Source organism: Ixodes scapularis, unplaced genomic scaffold (assembly GCF_016920785.2).
Source record: "Ixodes scapularis isolate PalLabHiFi unplaced genomic scaffold, ASM1692078v2 PGA_scaffold10__122_contigs__length_95168666, whole genome shotgun sequence".
Lineage (NCBI taxonomy): Eukaryota > Metazoa > Arthropoda > Arachnida > Ixodida > Ixodidae > Ixodes > Ixodes scapularis.
Window position 1 is genome coordinate 89,459,144 of NW_024609836.1, and position 18,649 is coordinate 89,477,792.

The window sequence follows — 18,649 nt, forward strand, 5'->3', positions numbered from 1 at the left end:
CTATTGTTTGTTAATGGGACAAGAGGAAAGACTCGCTTATTGTTTTTCCTAAGTGGAATTTTATAAGCAGTGCAACTACGGAATTGTTTTTTGACTTTGTGGATGTCTTTTATAAAAGATGTTATGATTTTGTGCTTGACATAAAAGGCAAAAAAAATTTGATTTTTCACTGCGATGTTAGCATAAAGTAAATTCTTTTGGAAATTTTCTTTTCACAGTTGCACTCTCCAGGCATTCTGCTGCAGATCTAGAGTAAAAAAATGTTTGGTATTACATTAGTTTCCTAACGATAGTTTTCCTAAACAAAGTCGGTGTGTTCCTGATAAAAATGACTACGAGTTATTTTACAGCTCATATACACTGATGAAACTTTGCACTGCATTCTGCCTTGCAACTTCCAGTATATTCTCTAAATTTCATTCATATTAAGCCATAGGTTTTAAAGTTAACTCTCTTGGGTAGTCTTCCCCCTTAAAGGCGTCGCGGGTTGCGGACGGACGTTGCGAGCGTTCAGGATTGCTCACCCTAATCACCCTAATCACCATTGTATCTTTGCATTTGTTTTTATTTTTCTACAACCAACCAACCAACCAACCAACCAACCTCCTCCCCCCCCCAATGAAATATGTTTGAACCAACATCTTTGAGGTGAATAGAACTTGAACAGGTCTAGTTTATCTAGTTTGTAGGAAACGCCACCACAAACTGGTCGCAATTCACCCACCTGTAGTCGATGGCGCAGTTGCAGAGGTTGAGGTGCAGCTCCGTGACCACCCCCAGGGGCACGTATCCCAGGACGGGGTAGTCCACCACGTCAAAGAAGTCCGTGAACTGGCGCACCCAGCTCTGGCGGAACGGCGAGACCCGGTGCCGCAGCGTCGTCCCTTGGAGCCCCACGGCCACCTTGATTGTCTGCCAGAGTCCGGAAGTGGGTCAGATGAAGCGTCCGCCTTCACCACAAACTTAATCGGTTTCGTAGCTAGACAAGTGTATTTCTGACGAGCAGTGCACTTTGTAAGGCTGTAAGGAAAATCCAGAAATTAGAGTGCTCTCGGGAAAGTTTACACTGCTGTAAACTCCCGTAAGGGTGCCCACCCAAAAATTAATTATAAAAACATTAATTATAAACACACAGGCACTCGCTACAAACCACGTAACGCGGGAACTGATGCGGCAAATCGCGGACACGGCGAATTTGCATTTAATGACGCGATAAACGCGCAGAGATTTGCTACGAACTCTCGTGTCACGGCAAAGGACACCGGTGCGACAAACATGCGGGAACTGGCTAAAAACAAGCGTGCCATGGGAACCGATGTTGCGCGCATGAATCGCAACATCGGACAGAAAACGTGGGATGTCGCCACGAACTCGCATGTCACGGGAACCAATATTGTGCATGCAGATCACAGACAGAAGCGTGGGATCTCGCCACGAACTCGCATGTCACGGGAACCAATATTGTGCATGCAGATCGCGGACAAAAACGTGGGAACCCGCTGCGCGCCTGCTTGTCACAAGTACCAGACCCGCAGATTGCGCGTTTGATGCGATTCTCGTCGGATATTGCACGACGTCCGATGTAAATCGGAAGGTGGGCGACGTCTCGGAATTTTCATGTTACGGATATTTAGCCAGAAAAACGGGATGAGCAATCTCTCGGAGGAGGCTGCCTTCACGGGATTTTACGGTGGTATGTTTTGTCAGAAAGTTGCTTTTAAAAATCACTTCCGAGAGACAGAATGCTCGCATTATTGCCGTCTTATTCAGTCATTCGGCAATTCTGTAACATTGCTCAAACCCAATTAAACAGTTGGGAAATCAGAGTAGAAGATGCTACAGTAGCAGACGACGCATGCCGGCACACGCTACTACCACACATCCCAACGCGCGCAAACTCTAGCTTCAAATGGAGGAAATAGAGTTTCGTGGACTAGCCTAAGTGCATAGCAAAACGAAGACACCACACGCTCGCCCAAAGGCTACAGGCCACGCACCTTGAGGCCCTCCTTCGCATCCGCGCACGTCTTGATGACGACCGACACCGCGTCGAGAGCGTCGGCGTCGCCGGAGAGCGTCGGGGACGTCTTTGGCGCCACGCCGTCTGCGGAGGCATACAACACCGCCAGGAGGTGCGCGGCCGGCTCCAGAGACTGGGGCTGCAGCACCGAGTTCTCAAACACCCCGCAGATTTGGCCTGGGGAAAGTCGGAGAAGGAGCCAAAAAACACGCCCGCCAAAAGTTCAGAACATTGAAATAAATGCGGTGCAAAAGGACAAGGACTACTAGAAGAAGAAAACAGAACAAGCACTATCCTGTCTTCTCTTCCTACTATAATTACGGACGGCGTGAGGACCGCTGTATATCTCTTCCGAACGCCCAGCTTCGAGCGCGTGCTTGTTGCCTTTCGCCGCACTTTGGCTGCACTGTCACGCTAAGGGCTCACAAAATGCCAAAGCGTCGTCGAAGGCGGGCGGGACGACCGAAACTCCTTGTGCCGACGGAGGTAACTCCTACACACGCTCAACGCGTCGACGCCGGCAAATCGGGCAGTGTCGCATCTTTCCCCCACCTTTGTGGTGCAGCTTGGCTTTGCCCGCGCTGAGCACCACGTAGTTGAGCTCGGGGTCGTTGCGGTGGCAGGCACTCAGAAACAGCTGACCGTCGCTGACCAGTAGCTGCATCTCTCCGTGGAGCTGAGGGAGCACGTTGCCTTGCGCGTCCTGTTCGCAAAACAACCAAAACGAAGACGACACGGGCATAAACCGAAAATCAATCGATCGGTCCGAACGACATAGGCGAACAGCTCGAGGTCTTTGAAGAGGTGAGGGTGCGGCAAGCAATTGACACCCCCATTTCAAACTGGAAGTAGTACCGCGTAATCTAGCAAAGAGAAGGAAAGATGCGTCTCTTAAGATGCTAATAAACCTACAAAAAGAAAAAGCTTTTTTTGCTTCTTAATGCGTACATGCAGCGGCGTATTCTGGCAGTGCCCACTGACTCAAGATAGTACCGTAACGTAAGCTCGCGATAATTCAAAACCCCGACATTTCGTACTTCTGGATAATTCAAACAAATTTTAAAATTGAGGTTATCCCGCCATGCTTTTAATGTTCATAGGCCACTTAATTCAAGCACCATTTTCATGAAATTCATACTTTTTGTTCTCGCGGCCCCGTTGAGAGCGCTTTTTCCCGAGCAACGGTGCACTGCAGAAAAGCTCCACGCGGGTGTTGCTTCCCTGCAGTGCACCGGTACTGGGTGAGAAGTGCACTCAACGGGGCTCAAGCAGGGCACACGTGAGCTTCGAAAACGGGCATCACGCTGACATTGTTACAGCAACTTCCACGGATGCTGTGACGTGGCAGCATGGCATAGGTTCACGTCACAGCGTCTGCGAAAGTTGTTATAAAAACTGCCGTTTTCATGGCTCATCTGTCTCCGCTTAGTAGTCCACATAGACAACTTCTTGGCATGATGAGCAAACTTAATTTTGCTTTGAGTTGTCATGTGATGTCTAAACAGTTTACAATGAGTAACATTTTTGAGAGGTAAATAAACTTATGTCATACATTTCAAAATGCTTCATGTGTGGCATGCCTGCTACAGTGGACCGATACTGGGTGAGAAGCGCAGTAGGCCAATGTAGAGGAAACCATCAAATATCTGATTTGTATGTCTAGCCATTCATATGGCAAACCATAATTTTTTTCTTTCATCATATTTAGATGAACTCCTGATAATTCAAAGTTCCTATAATTGAAACAGAATTTGTAGCTTCTTAGAGTTTGAATTAATGAAAGTCTACTATATTATCAGCCATGACAAACTTGGACGAGAAACTTCCGGAAGCCTCAGAGCAGCAGCCAGCATTTTGCCGAGACACTTCGTTTCTTCGGGATTGAGCCTCTTCGGTACAGTGCAATACACTTATAACAATAATGAGAAAACCCAAAAATGAAATCGTTATAACTATCGTTGTATCTGGGCTAGAAACTGATCATTTCTAGTCTAGAAACTCTGTAAACTGATAGTTATTAGTGGTATATTGTTATATGTGGTTATCATTATAAGTGGATCGCACTGTAAATCTTGGCTGCCACTATAAGAGGTTTCCAGGTGGTCACTTTTTCAAGTTCTCCCTCTCAACTACAACTAGTTTCGTCATTTCTTTGAACCAGCCATGACAAAGGCTGACAAAAAACATAAATCTAGCAATTTCGAAAAAAATAAAAAAAATTAACTTGTTTGAATGGAACGATATGAAAAATATTGCTGCAGAACAAACGCTGGAAAACAGACAGCCTGGCCACAGATTGACCAGTGCAATTCTCCGTGGGCATTTTGCGACAGCTCACCCGGAGCGGGGTGACGAGGGTGGCGAGGCCTTCGGTGACGGTGACGTTGATCACCAGCTGGCTCTGGACGCCGCGGAAGGCCGGCTTGTCCCTCCGCGGCAGCAGGCGCTGCCTGTTCTCGTACATGGACTGGAACATGGCCGTGTCGTCCTCGTCCTCGGACTCTGCAAGATGCGAGCAATGCAATCCGACAGAGCGTGACGCAACAGACTCGGTTGAAAGATCGGCGAGAACAAAACGAGACGGGAAACCCATTCCCGTGAACGATAGAGCTGCTACAAAAACATGTACAAAAGTCGCGTATATTTAAAATTTCGGTGCAACCCAGAAACAAACATAATGAACCACTTTGAATAGAGAGCAAGAATCCATTTGGAAGGGCTACCACGCTGCAGTTGACCAGAGATCTGTGGCTAAATGGACCTCTTCATTTACGAAATTATGCGAGGAAGAACTTCTCTCAAAGGCCAGGAATGAAAGCCATCTTTTCACTACAAGTTAAGCCAATTTAATGTCGGAGTGAAGAAAATGGGGCTTGTGCAGTGTCCCTTGCCACTAAATCTCCTTCCACGCAAGCTTACCCATAATATTTCAAATATCTGGAGTTGTAGATGAAGATAACATTCAATTTCACCGACCACCTCAATGATTTCGAAAATTCGCACGGCGCACGTGAGATAAGCGCACGTCCAAAATAAGTAGAATACCGTAATTTTTTGCAATTCGGATGATTCGGCAAAGGTAACCAATGCATCACTGGCTTGACTTCGCTCGCTTTTTTGCAACTCAAATAGGAAAGAATATTACAAAAGAACAGGACAAAACACAGTGCACATTTTTCCACGTGCTTGTTTCCTAAATGTATTATTATTTTTTTATATTTTTTTTTATTTTTTTATTTTTTAATGAACCCGATTACGGATGCCTCCATTCGCATGTCCCAAATACCATAACCGAGGCTGCGGGGAAACAGTTGGTGGGCTCGGGGAATCGGCCACTGACCGACAAGCAGGTTGGAGCGACACATGGAGAACCTCTGGAAGCTGTCCTGGTTGACCTGACCCGGCACGTCCAGGTGGGCAAAAGGGGCTCGGATGCTGGCGCCACCCGAGCTCTCTGCCTGCCAACTGGGCTGGAGCACCAGCGGTTCCCACAGCACCAGATCCATTGTCAGGCTAACAGTTCAAACCAAGAAGAAGAAAAAAAACAAGCACAAGCTTTTGAGTGACACAGTTGTCAGGGGGACGAGAAAACGACGTGGAGAATGTCTTTGTAGAAAAACACACGCAGAGCGATGGCCTTTGCAACGCTCTCCACATCTTCCTTTAAGGTACGCAAATTATTTAGATTTAATGCGAGAGAGTGCTTGACGAACTTGGAGATTTCGCGAGTCATACTATTTGATTCGCATTCGATTTGGATCCCCAAAATCGCTCTTGTTCGCACATACCTAAAAGCTTCTTAATATTTGAGTACTTGACTCAATTCAATATCTTTCATGATGTACGACTACTATTTGATTTATAGTCGATTCAGATCACCGAAACTGCTACTTCTATGTGTCCGCACGTCTCCACGCTGGACACTATTATGTATAGATCTGGCTGATCAGAGAAAACAAATTGCAACTGTTATCGAAGGAACAATAAAGTCCACACACAGTAAGCCAACTCAATCGATACGCCACTGATTGATTGATCGACTGAATGATGAGGCATACCGGTTGTAGATCACCTCGTAGAAGTGCTTGTCCGGGAAGCAGAGATTCACCGACGGCAATGAGAAGTCGAGCAGCACCCTGCAGTTATTACTTGTCTTGTCCATGAAAGAACGCAACGAAGCCTTGTCTCCGGGGAGGATCACCTGCATTCGTACACACACACGTTCGTGCACCTACTAATGCCTAGAGGCGCAATCATCTAGCGATCATCGGTGCCTCACTAACGATCAATTCAAAGTCGCAAAATACGCCTACTTTTTTTTGTGGACAGTGACAATAGTTTGAAAGTCGCCGCATCCTCTTTGGAAAGGTTCATGTGAGATAAACTAATGCAATCGACCGTCGATAATTCAAGATTGCTTTACTTATTTATTGTAAATATTTCCAAAGGCATTACATGAGGGCAAGGGGGGCACGCATTACACAAAAACTACTGACATATAAAATTTAATACTACATACCATAACCTCCCGAGAGATGCCCGACCCCCAAAGATAACCCGCCCTCTAGTTTTAGCTTGGTTTGCTATTTTATTTTAAACACTGAAAGATAGCCCACCCCTAGTAAACGTAATGTTCAAATCGATGATGACCTCGGCGTAAATGCGGCTAGGTAGCTATGGCGGGATAAAAGTGAACATTACTGACTGGAAATTGTGCAATCATCTCTGCTTCACTGTTCCTCACCGCGATAACGAGTTTGGCAGGAAAATGTGATCTAAAAATAGCATTTCTTTAAACTTTTCTTGGTTATACACCGAAAGGTAGCCCGCTCCCTATTTTCACCCATTTGCTCTCGATTTTAGGTGGGCTATCTCTAGGGACATTACGGTAATAATTCAATTGAAACATTTGAAGCAAGTAAATACACACAAGTACATAAACCTTAAAATATACTGAACACAAATATTCCACGACTGATCCAAGAACATGTCGCTCACTGAAAAACGGACGCTTGTGCTTTTGAGCGAGCAAAATATTTCAATTTCGGTCAGTTCAAAGGATGGGTGTTGTCACAGCAATTTTACGCACAACATTAAAACGATTGAGCATTAATTTGAAAGCTACCCCTCTAGATTAGGTTAGTTCAAAAGTTAACCTTTGACGACCTAATTTTTTTTTTCCCCACAAGATGTTTCCGGGTGTTCGGGTTTTGTTTCCAACCAATCAGTATAAAGAGAGGGCCAATGCGCAGGTTTTCTTTCTTAATCACCTACCGGGAAAACGCACAGTGCCTGCCAGCTGAAGCCTCAAATGGAAATATAATAGGCAAAAAGTTGTTGCCTCTTTAACATTTGGTCTGATTTTCGCGTGTCTGCTTCATCGACATTCCGGAGGCTTCAGATTCCAAAACTGAGGTACCATACAGAGCTTCACCACCGGATCATAAGCTCTCATTCTCCGAATAAATTTCTGAAACGAGTTAAAAGGTAGAGCTCCGGTGATAGTGGCTCCGATTGCCACTATTGCAGCGCGCGCAGCTGGCCAAGTAGGCAGCGTGCGTGTGGCCTAACGGTTATCATGCCTGCCTTCCACGCGAAAAGCCAGGGTTCGATTCCTGGGATCGACGTGTCTTTTGTTTATCCCTGCAATTTAGTGTTCTGGTAAATTTTCGAGAATCCTGATGCTTGTTCGAGGTCCGAAAGTTCTACGCGTCGAACTTTCTGGCGCCGATTATTCCAGAAGCCCACGCGTGTACATAAGGGGCTTCGCATAGCCAGCCAGAGTCAGTTCTCGCTCCAGCGTTCGACTCTGCTGTCTCGCCGACTTCGACGCTTGCGACGCTTTGTTATTATCTTCTATTCCCTTTGGTTCTGGGCATAAGTTTGCCCCATTAAACGTTTAGTTTCTTCAGTTATTATCGCCTCATCAATTGTCATTCGTGACACTATCACCGGAGCAGCCAACATGTGAAGCGACCTCTCTCGCGCGCATCACGTTTTCGGAGCATCTAATTTCAAAACTATAAATATCCCCGGCAATGTGAAACGGCCCATGAATACAACGTCTATAGTTTGCCAAAGATGTCACCAATAGCAACGCCCTTTACAGTTTGTGCGCTGTTACGTGTAGGTGGACACTTTCAATCGCGTAATTGCCGCCGCACACGTACGGCGATGGCCGTCGAAGGGTCAAAAGCCAAAAGCAGACGACCCCAAAAGCAAGCCACGACGAGAAGCGCAAACTTGCCTCGTCGTTCTCGGCGACGCTGTCCTTTGCGGAGGGGGGGCTGCCCGAGCTGTGGTTGCCGTGGTAGAAGACCTGGCGGGTGGCGAAGGGGGAGTCGAGATCCTTGTCCACTTGCACCAGCATGGTGTCCAGGAGCATGGAGGGCAGCATCGACTCCTCCTTCTCCTCCGTCTCCAGGGGCGACAGCTTCTTCTCCGGGCTGATCACCATCTCCACCCTGGGGTGGCGGTGGCGGCAAAGGCTGGTTCGCAGTTTGAACTTGGGTGTCGCCAAATGCACCGTACACACTCGCGATCGCTTACGACTCGGAGTAACCGTACAAGCCACGCTCGCGGAGCAGAGTATCGCGACAGTCCGAGGTTTTCTTACTTCGAGTGGCGCGGGAGAAGCAAATATCGCACTTGCAGGAGACGCGACGGGTGCAACGACGCGGGGTGCAGTTCGTTGCGCGTGCACTGTCGTATATCTCCCAAATCCCCCGGAAGCGCGCGCGCGCGCAGGCTTGTCGTGGTTGTTGCATTGTCCGCTTGCTCACGGCCTCATTTAAAACTGCGCTTGCATTATTGAAGTAACGCAAATATGTGTGTCTAAGTGGCACGCACGACGCCCAAAGGTTCGAGAAGCTGCCCGCTCGTCTGACTTTGGTGAGAGATCTACATTTCGTGAACGCAGAGTGAAAAACATGTCCCAGTCCAGATCCCACGCTCCTTGAGGTGGCTTCCCTGTCGGCAAAAATGTAAAATATGGCATGTGTGACCCCTTCCCCGCCAATGAGGAGTTGGCAGCAAAAAGAAAAGGAAGGCAACACACTCCATTATTCAGTCACTCTACACACACTGGCGCCATCTTATCGTGCCGCCCTATAGCAAAGACATCCATTATTCCGCTCATCTACGGCGAGGGACATGTAGCCACATTTTCGAGGCTACCTCACATTCTCTACACATCCACATACACCCAACTTGTTTTTAGTCTGGCCCAAGAAAAAATGCCAACAGTTAGAAACGCTCCTTGCAACCAAACCTTTACTTACTTCAACGGGCAAACAGTTGACGGAGACACTAACGTGAACTAAACGGAGACTCGCTACGTAAAACAAAACATCCATTCTTCAGCAAATTCAGGGGTATTGCGTTTGAACCTGCCCCCAAGCTCTGAGGGAACCAAGAAGGCAGAGAATGAACGTAGACTTGCCTGGGCCAGTCGAATCCGTCCTCTTTGACCTTGGGGTCGAGGAACACCCTGAGGAAAGACACTGGCGTGGACAGCGGGGACTCCTGGTACAAGACTGGAAATGTACGGGCAAGACCGATTGAGTAAAAAGATGTCTCGTCACGTCATGACAAAATCAACTTTTTGACTGTGAAGTGCTTTTCGGAGGTCCTCTTTGCGAGACGTTTTTTAGCTAAAATATTGAACCAAATGTCACGGATGGCTACACGATGTGCATCAGCTAGCAACATCTTCCTTAAGCCATAACATACAATATCGGCTCGGCACGGCGCCGGGAGTGTGTGACGCTGCATCTGCATTGCTGTGCTTTTCTTTTCGTTTTATTATTTCCGAGGCGTGTCCGCTTTGACCTTGAGCACCCCGTCTGCTTCCAGGACGAAGCGTCTCTATTGGTGTGCCTTTCATTGTGTTTTATTTCTGACCACGCGTGCTTGATGACTTGCACTTACGTGCCGTTTCACTCGGCCAATGGGAACGGCACATGGCGCGTCGCAGTGATTTTAGCTGCTGTTTCGCTGAGGGAGGGAATTTAGGAGCCATTTTTTTACGGTTACAAACTTCTGGCTGCGCTTTGTGAAAAAGTTAACGCTTTTGCATTAAAAGCACGCACGTGTGTAGGAAAACTTTTTTTCGCGTTCTGATATTTTTTTGTGTGTCTATGTATCAAGCAACTTGCATGGTTTTAGAAAACAGAAAAGATATAAACTTTGGGGTGAAAGTGCCCCTTTAAGCTTTGATCGAATAACAAAGAACTAGTCTTAAATATATCATGATTCACCACGAAAAGGGGGAAATTTGTGATGCTTGGCGACAATTTTACTTTTTTTGTTGCAGCTCTCGGGGTGAAAACAAGTGAAAGTGTCATACCGAAAAACCTAAAGGCCCGTTCACACTCTTGCGACCTCTTAAAACTGGGTTCCTTGAAACCCCTTACGAGAGGACACACTGGAGCCATCTATTGGGCAGCAGTGTAAACTTGGCGGTCCCGACATATTTTCTATTTCTCTTGAGCATTATCCTTTATTGCTTGGCTCAGAAAACTTTTCTCAATGTTATAAACGAGCCTTTCTTATAGGTACTACGCACATTTGACATCGGAAACCCCGCAAAACTTTTGCTCTTGTGAAATGCAGTTCCAGGGTCACCGCATAGACGGCACCAGTGTGTTCTCTCGTCCTAAGTAAATTTTAAGAGGTTTCAACAAGTCTCGTCTCTCTCAGTCGTACTTGGCTGCAAAAGTGTGAATGGGTCTTAGTGGCACGCAGCGAGGAAAATCATAAAACCGTCCAGCCATACGGGAAAGCGCCAAGTCCCTGGTCTCACCGTGAGCGTCCTTACAGACGAGCACCAGTTTGAGATCGGGTTCGGCATCCTCAAACGAGGTCGACAGCGTCGGCTCTGTCAGTTCCAGGGTGAGAATGTCGGGGCGGATGTTCCTCTGCCACCAGGGGGCGCGACCCATGTCGTACTGGGGACGCAGGTCTGGCACCGGAAACCTGCGATCAATTTGTAAGTAACCAACGAGAACTATTCATCGTACAAATTAAAATTGAATGTCAGCATGTATTGAAGCGACCCAACAAGCTCTCTGGTTGAAATAAAAGGACTGGACGGAGAAACGCGTGGGGCAGCGACCTCGTTTTAAAGTTCCCGCTCTCCGGAAACCACTAGACGTAAAAGTTCAAGGATCACATTCTTGCGTTTAAATTTTATAGGTGGAAAAGGTCACATGAATCACGCGACGTCGCTAGGGTCACGCGACGTCGCTAGGGTCACGCGACGTCGCTAGGGTCACGTGATGTCGCTAGGCTCACGTGACGTCGCTAGGCTCACGTGACGTCGCTAGGGTCACGTGACGTCACGGGGGTCACATGACGTCACGGGGGGTCACGTGACGTCGCGAGGGTAACGTGACGTCCCAAGGGTCACGTGACATCACGAGACATCACGAGGTTTCCGCGCAGTGCATTATGGGACGCTTCCCATAATGCACTGCGTGGTTACGTCGACGGGGACGCCGCTCAAGCCGGAAACAGGCGCCTAAGAGCTGCGCTCTAAAAAAAAAAAAAGAAAAAAAAAAAGTCCATCTATATTTGAATTTTTTTTTTGTATTTTCAACGAGTTTAATATAAAGGCATCAACCTATATTCGTGGTTGACTTATATTTGAGTAAATATGGTACTCTGCAAAATCTAACACAACAGTAGACTCTCATTAATTCAAACTCCAGGAAGACACAGATTTTAGTTTGAATTACCAAAAGTTTAAATTATCAGAAATTCATCTAAATATGATACTAGACAACATTATGATTTGTTACATGGATAGCTACACATACAAAGCAGATTTTTGCCAGTTTTTTCTACATAGGCCTAATTATAAGCAAGTACAGGCATAACACATTGGTGAAAAAACTGCGACTTTAAATTTATTCATCCGGCAAAAACGTTGTCGATTGTGGACTCTTTAGTCAGTACATGAGATCTCCAAAACAAAATTTTCAATACCAGCCAACGCAAGTAGCTCTTTACGGGACACTTCCTTTGCAGACAGAAACTTCCGGAGCTGAGCGATGTGCTCAAAGGCCTCTGCAGCTGTGACAGTTGGAAGTGGGTCATCCCTTTTCTTCATCATAATCTTCACTTTCATCGCTGCACTGTGCTGGCATTACTTCCTTATGTCCTTTAATGAGTCATCACGACAAACACACACGTCGTCGTCAAGACTAGCATATTCCGCCAGCTCGGCGTTCACATTATGTGCTTTAAGGCCAGAAAGCATGATGCCAGTGAGCTGTTCCTCGTCCTCGATGTCGTCTTGGTCATCATTGCTAGGCTTGAAGCAGATAATGTGGACGCCGTTTTCTGCTAATGTGTGCCTGCTTGAGCCCCGTTGAGTGCGCTTCTTTCTGAGCACCGGTGCACTGCGAAGAAGCAACACTCGCAAAAACAAGCTCCGCGGGTATTCCTTCTCTGCAGTGCACCGGTGCTGGGAAAGAAGCGCACTCAACGGGGCCGCGAGAACAAAAAAGTATGAATTAAGCGAAAACGCCATTCGAATTAAGCGGCTTATAAATACATTAAAAACATAGTGGGACAACCAAAATTTTCACATCTGTTTGAATTAACCGGAAGTATAAAATATCCGAGTTTGAATTATTGCGAGCCTACTGTATAGCACACTAGAGATATTTTAAAACGAATTGATTATATTAAGAGTTCCTCGTGAAAGGATTTGTACTTGCACATTCTAAGTACTTCTAGAAATCACATGCTTTCTTTAAGTGTTTTTTTATTTATATATTTATTTATTTCAAATACCCTCAAGGTACACACACTGGAGAAGGAAGAGAGCTGTAAAATACTAAGTATAAAGTGCACATAGTAGTAATAGCATGTTTAAACAAAACAATATCAGTGATGTTAGCAATCGAGGCAGCAACGTGGTTCCAGCCTAAGATGTTTGTGGCATAAACGAATATTGAAATAATGAAGTTCTAAAATTTGGAATAGAACTTTATGGCTATGATCAATGCGTGCAGATATCTGGAATGGTGGAGAAATTAGTTTATGACGAAGGGTAACATTTTGACGAAATATTTGATGAAAAAGACACAAACATGAACATTTGAGAGAAATCTGTTTAGTGCAGGCAGGACTAATTAATAAAAACATGAATAAATGGGGTGAATATAAAGTAACTCGCTATAAATAGAGCCGTTATAATGTGTTCAGAACGCACATTTTTCTGAGTGCCAGGCCTTCCTGCCAAGCAGTTCAGCACAACCACAGCAAGAAGCAAAATTCAAGCGGGAAATACACAGCTGCCAGAAAGCCAAATTAAAAAAAACAGGGCAACATTACCTGAGATGAACCTTCACCAAGGGGCTGTGCACCCGCACGTTGGTCCTGCAGGCCGAGAGGCTCGTGTGTGCTTGGCTTTGCTACAAGTCGAGGAAACGGCGACAATCAATGACCCTTCCCATAATTCGTTTTGCTCCATGCACGTGCAAACAACACACAATGGCTGCAACGAGCCACCCCTGAAATAGGTTTACTAGCATGACCAAGAATGCAGCTACCACCGCCCTCGAGGAATGCTTATTTCCCTTTGAACGATAGCCATGGGACCCCGCCCGGTCTTGACACCGATCGAATAAACCGGTGCAGGAGTTCATAGACAGTATACACCGCAATACGCATACTGGGCAGTGTTTGGCACGTAGCAATGCATCTACAGATGGCTCGGATCTCCTAAAATACTGCTTTAACGGTGTAGTAGGGGCAGCCAAGACGATCTGCAAGCTTCGGAAGCACCTGAGGGTGCTCCGTCTTCCCGAAAACCCGGTTGTTCTTTAGAGTACCCTTCATGGGTACAGTGCAGAACTCCCCGCACTGCCGAATTTCCTCAACCGTCCCTGCCCCTGAGTAATAAAGTGGCCTTCCAGTTTGAGCGCCACTTTAGCAGATCTGAGGCACTCGCTAACGTACAGCCGTGCGCCAAACACTCCCCCCCGTCAGTACATTATTGTTTACGGGGCCCGCAGGCTCCTGGACTGCATTACTGCATCGATGCCGAGGCCAGGAGGAATTCCTAGAAACAGAAAATTCTGGGAACTGCCGACCTAACGAAACGCAACAAACGAAAGACGGGGCTCGTACGCGAGGCTGCCGAGCACGGGCTTTTTCGCTCGGGACAAAAACTTTCCAAATGCACCTGTCAACGTCCCCCGAGAGGCGCGATATCGAATTTTGAACCTAGACGCAGAATGTCGGCTCGTGGCGGGAGTGGCAAAGCAAATTTGCACCTATCGGCGATGGCGGTGCCGCGGTGTGAGAATTGCTCTACCTATCTCCCGGAAGATGGGCTTCCAGATAAAGGTGCTCGCTCACACCTTCCCGACGGGGAGGTGTGCGGTTAGGCTCTTATGTCGCTCGTATTTCGCAAGATCAGAACTACCCGCACGTCCCAGACCCGACCCGGTACCGCTGTTCTACGACAATCCTCCAGACAACGGTTATCTTGACGGGAACTAGCGCACCCCCTACGGGTTGCGAAAGTCACGAATGCCGCGTTCTGGGGGAGACAGAGCGGCGGACACCCACGTGCAGCGAGGTGCTCCAGATGTCGGCGTTCCTGCGACTGGGCGTGGAAAACTGCGCCGGCGGGTGGAGCAGGGCGTAGATGCGGTCCATCAGGGATCGGTCCACCTCCATCCGGGTGGGGCCCAGCTCCACCACGATGGAAGTGAAGGGCTCGCGGACCCCTCGCGCCTGCGGAAGGGGGGACGAGGAAAAACGTGAACGAGGCTCCGTCTAAAGAAGTTTCTGGCGTAAGCTTCGACGTTCGGCTTCTTACGAAGTGATGCGCGTTTCTCAATGTGCGTGCGGGTCCAAGACCGCAGTGCGGACCAAGGAAGATAAACCAACGTGCCATATTTTCAAGTCTATAAGTCGCAACGCCGTGCAAATTGCACGGCCGATTTTACGAGAATGTTTATACGTAAGTCGCACCTTTGTATAGCTTTCACCGAGTACTTACGAACCACTGCGAAAAGATGCCGTGCGGAATTGCTGCACACCTGTGCCGTCGCACTTCAAACTGCCTACGGACAGTTGAAAGAGCAGGCTGTCGGCGGGTGCTCCACCATTCCTTCTTTGACGTAAATGTCGGCATGGCCTACAACTAGCACAGTTCAAGTGCACACTTACAAAAAAATTTAAAAAGCACGAGTCGCCCTGTTGCGTAAATTGCACCGAGAGAAACTTAAGAAAATGAACGCCACTTATATGTCAGAAGATAACATTCTTTTTTTACGAGGAGCATAAGCCTGCCATTACGGAAGGGTGCAATGCGGCATCCAGCAAAAGTGTCACATTTGCTCGCGTACCAAATGTAATTCTGAAATGGGGAGATGGACTGATGTTCCCTCACCACAAACCTACTGGAGTGCACCGCGGCAAAACTGTCAGGAGGATGGATAATATGGTAACAGCCGAATACTTACAGATGCCCACCAGCTTCTCTGCATGAGAAAAGGCATGTCAACTTTTGAACAGGTAGGTAAAAAATTATGCACCTAAAGTTTAAACCGAATTTCTGTTGCTAGCACTTTTCATTATTTTAGAGCGACATATATAAGTGCGTGACGGTCTCCTCACGATTTCGGTAATGTATGTTGGAACTAAATACCGGCATAGTAACACTTCAAAGTATTACCACTAAGATCAAAAGAACTCCGCAGATTGTCACCCAATTATTCTCTCCCCCGGCAACACGATTAAAATGTCACATTCTATTCCGCACCAGCCACAAACCTCGGGGAATGACTCCACGTTAAACGCAGGACACATTCCAAATGCAGACCCAATGGGGCCATCAGCGACGTATACCGTATTTACTCGCATAATCCTCGCACTTTTTTTTGCGGAAAATCGATGGAAAGCTGGGGGTGCGAGAATTACGCGGGGAAAATTTTTTCCCGAAAACGTAGAGCTCTAAAAAAATAAAAATAAAAAATCGAAGCGCCAGCAAATTGGGGTTTTCGCGCCGGCAGCTACCTAAAAGTTTTTAGAAGTAGCAATACAGGGCTTACCTTAGCAATAAAACCACAGGTTTAAGACAAAGTAAGATTTAATTTGGAAACACTCGAGCCTCAGTCCGAATCAGTGGTAGCATCGCTGGTCGTTGTCTCGTCGTCACCTCCCGATTTCTCGTCGGCTTCGGACGCCTCGTCTTCTTCCCACACCAAGTGGTCTTCAGTTGCATCCAAGGCATTTGATATGCCAGTCTTTTTGAAGCTCTTCACGACGATGTCTGCTCCGATCATCCCCCACGCTTCCGCTATCCAGCTGCACAGCTGCTCCACCGATGGTCTCTTTATCTTGCCGGCCGGCGTCAGATCGTGTTGGCCTTCGGCCATCCACTCTGCATACAACCTTCGAACATTATCTTTGAATGGTTTGTTCAAAGACACGTCCAAAGGCTGCAGCACGGATGTTAGGCCACCTGGAATGACAGCCAGGTCTGTGCGCAGTTCCTTCAACTTTGTGCGAACCGGTTCCACAAGATGGCCCCGAAAGCTATCGAGAACGAGGAGCGACGGAAAAAGAAGTGCTCCCGGTCGCCGCCCCCACACAGTCTTAAGCCAGTCGACCATGAGGTCAGCACTCATCCAGCCTTTTTCTTGCACCCGTACGTGCACACCAGGGGGAAACTTTCCTTTGGGGAGATTGAAGATGATGTACGGTGGCAGCTTCCGACCGTCCGCCGTCACAGCTAGCATTACCGTGCATCGCTGCTTCTCCGCGCCAGACGTGCGTACGTGGACGGTGCGTGCGCCTTTCTGCTCCAAAGTAGTACTGCTGGGCATGTCGAAATTGATAGGCGTTTGGTCCGCGTTCCCAATCTGCGACAGCAAAAAATTGTTCTGCTGCCGAATCCCAATGACGAACCGGTGGAAGTCCACGATCTTATCCTCGTAGGCTTCGGGCAGGCGTTGGCAAAGCGTTGTACGCCTCCTCAAAGAGAGACCATTGCGCCGCATGAAACGCGTGGCCCACCCGTTACTGGCGCGGAAGTCTTGTGCCGGGACGCCTTCCTTTCTGGCAATTGCGCGCGCCTTGTTGCACAAAAGCTCAATGGACACGGCGCACCCATCGGAGCGTAGAGCCTTGACGTAGTCCATGAGCAGCGTCTCAATTCGGGGAAACTTGCCAGTCTTTGGACCACGGAAAGCCCGGCGTGTCCTGTTGGTCGCCTGCAGCTCCCCGTGCTGCCGCCTCCAGTAGCGCACGTTGAACTCGTTGACGCCGAAGTGTCTGCTTGCGGCGCGGTTGCCGTGCTCAATAGCGTAGTTTATCGCTTTCAGCTTGAAAGCAGCCGTGTAGTTGGCGTATCGCCCCATGGCGAAGTGGCAACCAGCACCGAACAAAGAGGTTGGCTCAAAGCGTTCGACCTGGTTCGACGTTCGACCAGTTCGACAACTGATTGCGACGCGACGACCGGGGGCTGCGCTAACGCCGTCTACCGTTGCGGTCGCGAGACCGGCTCAATGACAGTATGACTAGAGTCTGACAGATGGCGCTAGGACTGCTAGCACTCTGGCCATACGGAGCGGCGCGGTGCCGGAAAATGCGGGCGGTGGAGAGTGCGTGCACCATATGCGGGTTTCACGAGCAGGCGACTTTCGCCGCTGCAGTTTTGGGGGTGCGAGGATTACGCGAGGAAAAGAAAAATTCTATTTTTGGTGGCCCACATTAGGGGTGCGAGGATTACGCGAGTGCGAGGATTACGCGAGTAAATACGGTAGATGCACAATATTAAACTAAGCAGAACATGGAAATGGTCGTTAAAGCACAAAAAATCTTCAATGCTATAGGGCTGGGGCACGTTCACGTAAACCTAGGACGTAGCATAAGTGGGACACCGAGACAGCACAGGCAGGCGCGTAAAAAGTTCAAAACATGCCAAAAGCGAGCCTAGCATTTGCTCTGGTAAAGTCTGACTACAATGCTAGTTGGGTCATTGACCTTGGTTACGAACACTGAAGTAAGCTATAATGGAGCCACCACATCTTGAGGACACCGTGTTTCCCCGGACTACGGACACTCTGAGCCTCTTTTCAGGCAAAGCTCGCAGGTCTGGAACCAAGCTGCGGAACCAAGTGAAGAGTGAAGCGAACCTGGCTTGTCTTCTCAAGGTGCTCGCACTTGAGCCGGAGAAACGGCTCCATGGGGTCGCCACCCGTGCTCTCCTCCCTCTTCGTGAGGGACGACAGGATCTGGGGGAAGGACAATCGGTGCCACATTAAACCGGATGTCTTCACCAACAACTCTTCCGTGCACGCAACTCTTTATTTGCAAATTCCCTAAAGCAGCGGTCCTCAAATGGGAGTCCACGGTAGAGCTCTGCACAGGGCCGGGCCAACCCCAAAGCCTGGGCTCGGCCTTACGTAAACTAATCAAATGCACAAACATGTTTCGGGGGCAGCTTTGAATTGAAGAGAGGAGGCACACTTTGGCCTCTCATTGGGACAGGCCCGGGCCGTACCTAATCAGGGGCCCTAAACTCGTGAAACACAAAGTTTGAGCCGGAAGTTTGCGGAGCGCACCGATTGGACGTCGGCGAAAAAAGCGCAAAGTCATCAT

General features: G+C 48.1%; 1 protein-coding gene across 1 annotated transcript in view; it reads right to left on the minus strand.

Annotated features, from left to right (window-relative positions):
- LOC8035310 (autophagy-related protein 2 homolog B) overlaps positions 1–18,649 on the minus strand; it is a 59,812-nt gene that overhangs the window by 18,967 nt on the left and 22,196 nt on the right. Inside the window, exons 11-22 of the mRNA XM_029976181.4 lie at positions 18,184–18,282; positions 14,606–14,773; positions 13,364–13,443; positions 10,824–10,996; positions 9,462–9,555; positions 8,268–8,484; positions 6,079–6,221; positions 5,361–5,533; positions 4,359–4,522; positions 2,573–2,723; positions 1,998–2,197; positions 725–912 (exon numbers count right to left, since the gene is read on the minus strand). Coding sequence (XP_029832041.3) covers positions 725–912; positions 1,998–2,197; positions 2,573–2,723; positions 4,359–4,522; positions 5,361–5,533; positions 6,079–6,221; positions 8,268–8,484; positions 9,462–9,555; positions 10,824–10,996; positions 13,364–13,443; positions 14,606–14,773; positions 18,184–18,282 — 1,850 coding nt within the window. The remainder of the gene's footprint in view (positions 1–724; positions 913–1,997; positions 2,198–2,572; positions 2,724–4,358; positions 4,523–5,360; positions 5,534–6,078; positions 6,222–8,267; positions 8,485–9,461; positions 9,556–10,823; positions 10,997–13,363; positions 13,444–14,605; positions 14,774–18,183; positions 18,283–18,649) is intronic.